This window comes from Pistacia vera, unplaced genomic scaffold, assembly GCF_008641045.1.
Source record: "Pistacia vera cultivar Batoury unplaced genomic scaffold, PisVer_v2 Contig361, whole genome shotgun sequence".
NCBI classification, from domain to species: Eukaryota; Viridiplantae; Streptophyta; class Magnoliopsida; order Sapindales; family Anacardiaceae; genus Pistacia; species Pistacia vera.
In genome coordinates, this window is record NW_022196181.1 from 198,029 (window position 1) to 207,512 (window position 9,484).

Sequence of the window (9,484 nt, forward strand, 5' to 3'; positions counted from 1 at the left end):
TAATTTAATAAATTCATATTGTGACTATGTGAGATAATATAGAAAACATGCTATAATTTCAATTTGCAATAAGTTAATTCTATTTGTATAATTTAATCAAATTAAACGATACAAAATTTTGCCCTTGCTGCATTGATGCTCCCATGTTTCTGTTATTTATTTTCGAGTAAACGACTTTTTCCTACCCAAAAAGTTTCAAAATACCATTTCCTACCCAATGTTTATATTCCGTTAATACCCTAAGTACACTTCACTTTCTCGACTGGCATTCGGCGAGTTACCAAGAGCTAGCGTAAAAAGGCTTTTGTAGAGTGGAGGCTAGTGGATGGAACGGTGGTGATTGATTGACTATTCGCCACTGGAATCAACTAGAAATCAGCTAAGAACCGGAAACCCTAGCTTTGTGGTAGCCCGCGATCAGTGAGAAATTAGGTGCCGAAGTGAAAGAGGTTTTGTAGAAAGGAGAACAGAGGTTTAAATGGTGGTGACGGAGATAATTTTTGCCATCAAAATTGGTGGAAATCGACTTTGGGTAGTAACATAATATTAATTTTGGGTGGGAAAATGGTGTTTTGAAACTTTTTGGGTGGGAAAGTGTCATTAAGGCAAACCTTGGTTGGGAAAAAGTTGTTTACTCCTTATTTTATTAGTAGCATCTTAAAAATTCAATTTTGACTAATAGAAGGCATTTTATAAACAAAAATACAAAATAGAGAAACTTAGTGGGAAACCACCAATCACGTACAAAAAAATAAAATGAAATTTGAGAATTGAAGACAACAATTTTGTGATTAAATACTTAATCTAATTTGTTATCTAATATTAAAGAAATATATCTATGTTACTAATGATCTAAAAGATCACTATATAAATAGTAGCAAGCAAATAAGTTTATCATCATCCAAGTATTGAGATTACATTTCTAGCAAAAAGAATTCGATTGCGAGAAATGGGAACCCTAAGACAAACAGGGCAATGGCCTCGCTTGGTTTATGCTATGGCAATTTGCCTCATTTCACAAAATGTGGTAGCTTATGCCCCTTACACTTATAGCTCCCCACCACCACCACATTACTCAAAGCAAGTTTACAAACCCAAACCTTACAATTATGTGTCTCCTTTATTACCAAAGCATGTAAGTCATCCATCGTACTACTACAAGTCTTTGCCGCAATCACAAAAGCATGAACCTTACAAGTATATGGCTCCACCACCACCACCAACGCCAAAGCTAGTAGAGCACCCATCATACTATCACAAGTCGCCACCTCCTCTAAAGCACTATAAATTGTCATTGCCACTCCCTAAACATATACTTTATAAGCATAAATCCCCACCCCCACCAAAATATGTAAAGCAACCACCATACTATTACAAGTCACCTCCACCCCCAAAGCGTGTTAGTCATCCTTCATACTACTATAAGTCTCCACCCCCACCACAATAACATACAACTTCCAAGTATAAATCTCCTCCCCCACCAAAGTATGTGAAGCACCCACCATATTATTACAAGTCGCCTCCACCATCAAAGCATGTGAATCATCCATCGTATTGCAAGTCTCCACCACAACCAAAACACTTGAATCACCCACCATACAATTACAAGTCCCCTCTACCACCTAAGAAATTAGAACATCCATCATACCAGTATAAGTCACCACCTCCACCAAAACACATAGAACATCCATCGTACTATCACAAGAGTCCACCACCGCCAAAGCATTCTTCCCCTCCAACATACTATTATAAGTTGCCACCTCCTCCAGTAAAGTCTTCTCCCTCATATTATTACAAATCCCCACCTCCACCCTCTCCGTCACCTCCTTTTCCTTATGTCTACAAATCTCCATCTCCACCATCTTCTTCACCATCACCACCATACATTTATAAGTCCCCACCTCTACCATCTCATTCACCACCACCTCCTTACATCTACAAATCCCCAACTCCACCTAAACACATCAAACATCCACCGTATCATTACAAGTCTCTGCCCCACCATCTCTTTCACCTTCTCTTCCATACATTTACAAATCTCCACCATCATCTCCTTCACCTCTTCCACCTTACATTTACAAATCTCTACCTCCATCTTCCCCTTTGTTAGCCAGAATATAAGGAGAACTGTAGGTGAAGAAATGAGGTCGTTTTGTAAAGTAGAACTTTACTCTGTCACTAAGCTGGGTTTACTCTCTTCTTTATATGTAAACTCAGTTATAGTTTCAGCTTGTATTAACTGAAAATTAATCAACAAAATACACGAGTTTTGAATATTCCAGAACTCTTTCGATCTCTGTTTCCCAATCTCACATGGTATCAGAGCTAGAGACAAGCGTCGATGGCAACGATCCTAACAATTGATTACTTCTTTAGCTTCAACGGAGAAAATGCAAAACAAGCTAGCTAGTTCCCAACTCTCAATCTTTTCGTCAAGTCTCCAGGTTGTCATTCCCAAACTCACAAGAGATAGTTACATTGACAATTACTAATTTTGGCGATTGCAAGTTCTTTTCGTTGTGGGAGCACATGAACTCGAAGAACCCTTGACAGGTTTAATTCCCTGTCCAGCTCCTTTTATTACTCCTGTTTCTTGTTCAATTGAGTTGAGTGATAGCAAGTCAATTGAAACCCTAGCCAAAGAAATGCTAAATCTAGCTTATGTAACCTGGAAACGAACTGAAAAGTTCCTTTTGACTTGGCTTCTAGCCTCAATTTTTGAGTTCATATTCACTCGTCTCGAAATGTCAATTTGCTTCTAAAGTATGGTTTAAACTTGAAGCTGAATTTGTAACTGAGTTAAAGGCCAGAGTGTTACACTTGAAGAATTTACTTCAAACAACTCAGAAAGGTAATCTGAGTATTCATGAGTATGTAAAGAAGATGAAAGGCATTGCTGAAAGCTTGTATGCAAGTGGTCAAGTGGTCTCAGATGAAGATCTCCTTCAACACATTTTAAATGGTTTAGGTCCAGAATTTGATGTTGTTGTTATCAATCTAACCTCTAGGATAGAATCTAAGATTGATCCAATCACTTTGCAGGAGGCTTAGTTTCTGTTACAAAAATATGAGTTGCGGCTTGATAGGTTTAATTCTATAGATTTTCATGGAGGTTTTGTTAATATTGCTTCCCTTGGGAATTCAAGTGGTCAAATTTCATTGCTAGCTAATACTAAGATCTCCTTTGCACTTAATGGCACATCTAGCCTAGTTGCTCGTGATCAGTCCCAACCGCAAAGCTCACCTAATCCTCTTATATGATCTTAGAATTATCTGTTATCCTCTAGTTGGTATGGAGCTTTAGGTCACTACTACTCACCATATAGACCTATTATTGGAAGAGGTAGAGGAAGAAGTAATGGTAGAGGCAAGCCTATCTACCAAGTTTGCAGCAAAATTGGCCACACAGCAGCCCACTGTTATCACCGTTATAACTCTACTTACAACGGTGCACCTCCTCAAGTTGGCATGTCAGGACAAATTGGCTCTGGTTCTTTCAACTATACACAACATCCAAATCTAGGATTCCACAGTGGATCTTATGGACCTCAATTTGGAAATCAGCAAAGTTTCAACACTAGTAGTACTTATGGTTCCCAATCTGGAAGCCAGCATACTATTGTTCCTTCAAATGGATCCTATGATTCATCATCTCAGTCAGATACAAGCTCTAACTTGCAATATCAACAACAACACACTGATTTGCAAGGAAGGCCTCATTTCCTTCATCAACAGCAAGGATTTCATGTCCCTAGTCAGCAAGGTCAATACTAGAATTCAACTCCTAACTAAGCTTTCCTTGTGTCTAACCATACACCTTCTTCGAACTATTACCCTCACACACATATGAATATCACAACAACTGCCCCAGTTGATCCAGCTTGGTACATGAACTCAGAAGCCACTGACCATGTTACCCCTGATCCTAATCAACTGACTTCTAGCAAGAATTATGATGGTTGAACAACTACAAGTTGGCAACGGTGAGTCTTTACATATATCCCATATAGGTTCAACTTTATTTCCTAGTTCATTTCATTCCAAGTGTTTACATTTGCACAATGTGTTATGTGTTCCTAGAATAACTAAAAATCTCCTTAGTATTCTAGATTTACTAAAGATAATCAAGTAATTGTGGAATTTGACTCTGATTGTTGTGTTGTTAAGGACAAGGCTACCAAGGTAGTGTTACTATAGGGAGGACTTAAGGCTAGTATATACCAATTGCACATACCTTCTTGCTTTTCCTCTGGTTACACTTCTGGTGGTCTAGAAAAGTCAGCTGCTTTGAGTCCTAGGTTTTGTAATACCTTGTTTTCAAATAAATCAGCAGGCACTAACAGTCAGTACACTCATAGTTTACCTTAGTTTATTAGTCCTAAGTGCAGTTTACAAGCTGCTAATGTCAATTGTAATATACTGACTAGCAGTCCACTGAATGTTTCAGTTAATAATGATCATAGGTATCAAGTTCCTCAAGTATCTTGTAGTAATCGAAATCTTACCTCATATGCAAATATTTGTAATCCTGATTCCATCAATAAGACACAATGTTTGCAACACTCTGATTCTAGTATACCTGACACTAATGCTGTTGTCTTTGATATTAATGTTACTAAAGCTGATAATTTTGATTTCACTACTTCTGTAAATATTTATGTTTCTGATAATGCTCCTAATATAGTTGATGATTCTGATATGAACAAATCTAATCCTGGCTCTGCTTTACATACTGCTTCTATGTTTGATGTTGTTGCAATAGATTATACTAGGAACATTGACATTTCTCACATTGATAACTTTTCTACTGCAATAGATTCTACTAGGAACAAATCTGATCCTGGCTCTGCTTTACATACTACTTCTATGTTTGATGTTGCTATAATAGATTCCACTAGGAACATTAACATTTCTCACATTGATAACTTTGCTACTGCAATGGATTATACTAGGAACAAATTTGATCCTGGCTCTACTTTACGTACTGCTTCTGTGTTTGATGTTGCTGTAATAGATTCTACTAGGAACATTGATATTTCTCACATTGATAACTTTACTACTGCAAATTCTAAAATTACTAAAACTCTTTATCATAATTCTGCCATTGAAAAATCTGAAACAAACACTCTCAATTTTGTTGACTTCCTTGATCATGATAAGTGCTCTAAGTCCTTAGTAGCTAACCCTACTGTTTTCCATGCTAGCAACACTAGGAATAATACAATATCCCTCTAGCATAATTGCCTAGGACACCCTCATGCTAATGTCTTGAATAAAATTTTACCTCACATTCACCATGACCCTCAGAATTTGTTTCATCCTTGAGTTTTTTTGATGCATGTAGACTAGGAAAATTACATAGAAATCACTTTCCTAGTTCAACTTCTAGAGCTACACAGCCCTTTGAAATTGGTCACAGTGACATTTAGGGACCAACACCAGTAGCTTCCTTAGAAGGTTTTAAATACTACATTCATTTTATTGATGACTATAGTAGGTTCAGTCCACTTTCATCAAATTTCACCATCTTGTTGAGAGATAGCTTGGATATAAACTCAAAACCTTATAGTCTGACCAAGGAGGAGAGTATAGAGGTCTGATACCTTACCTTACCACTGCTGGAATTCAGCTTAGGCATTCTTGTGCCTATGTGCTCCAACAAAAAGGGAGAAGTGAAAGGAAGCATATACATATAGCAGAAACTGGACTTACCTTACTAGCCCATGCATCCGTGCCTTTACATTTTTGGTGGTGTGCTTTTGATACTGATGTCTTTCTTATTAATAGAATGCCTACCTCAGTTTTGGATTTTTTTTGTCCCCATTCAGGTTCTTTACAGCAAGTTTCCTGTATATTCTGAATTAAAAACTTTTGGTTGTGCTTGTTTTCCATTCTTAAAAGATTTCAATAAACACAAATTGAATTTCCACTCTTTTAAATGTGTTTTTCTGGGTTATAGTTTAGTTCATAAAGGTTATAAATGTCTTAGCTTAGAGTGAAAAATTTTCATTACTCCTAATGTTCAATTCAACGAACTGGAGTTCCTTTTTGCTACTGGTTTTGGTCAAAACTTGTCCAGCTCATGTTCCCCTTTACTCAAAGCAATAGTCCCTAATAGTTCCCCTACTATATTTCTTTTTGTCTCTATTCCATTCTCAAATGGTGCAAACAGTAAAGTCTCCCCTGTAGTGGACTGTTCTGTTCCTAATCCTTCCTTCACTACTAACAAGTCAATTTCCATTACCTCATTTCATGATGTTAATACATCCATTTCTAATCCATCTTCCAACATCAGCAAGTCAGTTTTGATTACTCCATCCAACAAACTCAATAACACTAACCATCACTCTCAGTCATTAACCTTATTACTTCCCTGCTCATCCCCTACACCTTCTTTCTCTGATAACTCTACTTCTTCATTATCAAATACTACTTCTATTCCATCTTCTATTCCATACACTTGTCCCCTAGGAGTAGATCTCTCTTGTTATCATCCTTCTCTTAACAATGCAAAGGTACAAAAGTCTTTTATACCTTTAGATTGTACACAATCAATACAAAGACACACTAATTGCTCCCTTGTGGTTGACTTAACTCCATCACAGTTTCCTCAACCTAAAAACCTTATCCATAAACCTAAATTCCCTTCTTCTATTACTACTAGCCTGCTTGATTCATCCTTCATCGCAAATACCCCTAACTTCCTTTCTTTTGCACCTACAAACTAGCCCCTGACCACTAATACACACCCATGCTCACCAGGACTCCAACTCTTGCTTGTGATGAATGGAAAAAGGCCATGCAAGATGAGTTTGATGCTCTTATTAGGAATGAAACTTGGAGTCTTGTTCCTCGAACCCCTGATATGAACATAGTTGACAATAAATGGGTGTTTCGAACCAAATTTCATGCTGATGGGTCCCTCCAGAAATACAAGGATTTCAACAAACTTCTGGCCTAGATTATTTTGAAACTTTCAGCCTTATTGTTAAAATAGCAACTATTAGAATTATCTTTACATTGGCTGTAACTTATGGTTGGGATATTCAACAAGTGGATGTAAACAATGCATTCCTTGATGGTCATTTGAATGAAACAGTCTATATGCAACAACCAGAGGGGTTTGAGGTTCCTCAATTATCCTTACATGTTTGTAAGCTTAACAATGCTCTTAATGGCCTCAAGCAAGCCCCAAGGGCTTAGTTTGACAAATTGAAACAAGCCTTGGTGAACAAAGGATTTCAAAATTTAATACCTGATTCCGGTTTGTTCATTCTAAAGGATTTTGTAAAATCAAGAAAGAAAAGTGCAAAGGATGTTTCAGTAAGAAGAAGAATACGGAATCTGGAATTTTTATAAACTAAATTCTATTACAGTTCATAAGCACTTATATAGCCATTGTTATTTATAAAACGGCAGTGCTTTTAAATTTTGTAATTACACTTAAGCCATGTAGCTTACACAATCATTACAAAATAGACCCAACTCCTCTAAAACTACTCTATTTCAATTTTTCCTAACATCACCTTTGCTTAACATTTCCCCTTAAACTAGATGTCTACTTTGTTTAAACTTTCTTAGCACCTTTGCTTAACATTTCCCCTTAAACCAAACATTTTCTATTTTTTTTTATCACAAAAAAAAAACCTTCAAAGTGAATTTTCACTCAACTACAGACCAATTCTTATATCATAGCATCAGACCACTCCTTATATCACCAAAAACAAAAAACTTCAAATTGAATTATCACTCAACAGTAGACCACTCCTTATATCACAGCATCAGACCACTCTTTTTGTCACAGCATCAAGTAAAGAAGAGCTTAATCAACAATATGTAGTAAAATAGACCAAAATATGCAATAAAACAGAACATAGAGCTGAGAACCAATGATTATCCAGTTGTTATGGATTGTTTTTCCAAAACTGGTAGCGAAGCAACTACATTCAGCTTATCTTTTAGCATTAAAAATCTTTGTGCAGGGAGGGCTTTAGTAAGAATATCAGCAAGTTGATATTATGATGTGACATATTGCACAGCTAATTTCTTATCCATGGCTAACTCTCTTATGTAATGAACATCAATCTCGATATGTTTAGTCTTGGCATGAAAAACCAGATTTGATGACAATGCACCTGCACTCATATTATCACACCAAAGTACATGAACAGTGTTTATCTGAATTCCAAGCTCTTGAAACAAGTGTTGAATCCAGACTAATTCTATGGAAGCTTGACTCAGGGCCCTATATTCAGCCTTTGTTGAAGAAAGTGAAACAACTTTTTGTTTTCTAGAACCCCATTGAAGTAGATTGCCTCCAAGGAAGATACTATAGCCAGAGGTGGATCTCCTATCACTTACATCGTTGGCCCAATCTGTATCAGCATACCCTTCTAAAAGAAACTTTGCATTTTTCTAGAAGAATAGTCCATGCTGAATAGTCCCTTTAATATACCTGAGCACTCTATTGCATGCAGTCCTATGATTAGTCGTAGGATACTGAAGGAAATGACTTAACCTATTGACTGCAAAAGCCAAGTCAGGTTGTGAGAGTGCTAAGTACTGAATGCCCCCCACTAAGTTTCTATACAATGTAGGTTGATCAAAGAGGGGACTGTCTTCTTTTCCCAGTTTCATACCTATGGCCATTGGGGTATTACATGGCTTACATTTAGTTAAACCAGCTTTGCTCAATAAGTCTTGAGTATATTTGGTTTGAGTGAGAAAGTAAACCTATCTCATTCCTATAAACTTCAAACCCAAAAAAGTAGCTTAAATCTCTTAAAGTTTCGAGTGTAAATCAGCTATTCAAATCAGTAACAATTTGACCAGTTAACGATGAATCATTTCCAGTAATTAAAATATCATCAACATACACAAGTAAGTAGATTACCTGAGTATCTTTCTTGAAGAAAAATAGACTTCTATATGAAGTGGAACACTGAAAACTCTAGGTTAAAAGTGCAGTTTTTAATTTATCAAACCATGCCCTAGGTGCCTGTTTTAATCCATACAAGGCTTTATTGAGTTTGCACACATGCTTGCGATGAGTCATGTCACCAAAACCCTCAAGTTGCATCATAAAAGCAGTCTCCGTGAGGTCTCCATTTAAGAAAGCGTTGTTAATATCGATTTATTGTATTTGCCAACTATTATGGATTGCCAAGGAAAACATAATCCTGATGGTAGCTGGTTTGAACACAAGGGAAAATATATCAAAATAGTCAACCCCTGGTGTTTGTTGAAAGCCTTTAGCCACTAACCGAGCTTTGTATTTCTGAAGTGTGCCATCAGACTTTAATTTGGTTTTGAATACCCATTCGCAGCCTACTATATTCATATCGAAAGTGGGAGGAACTAACTCCCATGTGTTGTTCCTTTTTAATGCTTCAAATTCTTCATTCATAGCTTGTCTCCATTCTGAAGTAGTTAAGGCTTCAGATACACTTTTCGATTCAGATATGATAGAGGTTGTTGCCAGATA

The 9,484-nt window shown here is 36.8% G+C and overlaps 1 protein-coding gene across 1 annotated transcript; it reads left to right on the plus strand.

Annotated features, from left to right (window-relative positions):
• The first annotated feature begins 949 nt into the window (after positions 1 to 949).
• On the plus strand, positions 950 to 1,447 carry LOC116140045 (extensin-like). Its single transcript, XM_031425680.1, has one exon. The coding sequence runs from the start codon at positions 950 to 952 to the stop codon at positions 1,445 to 1,447; it is 498 nt and encodes a 165-aa protein (XP_031281540.1).
• The last annotated feature ends 8,037 nt before the right edge of the window (positions 1,448 to 9,484 follow it).

What these genes read in the sequence shown, in the direction of transcription:
- LOC116140045 (XM_031425680.1), top strand. Translation starts at nt 950, where the DNA reads ATGGGAACCCTAAGACAAACAGGGCAATGGCCTCGCTTGGTTTATGCT.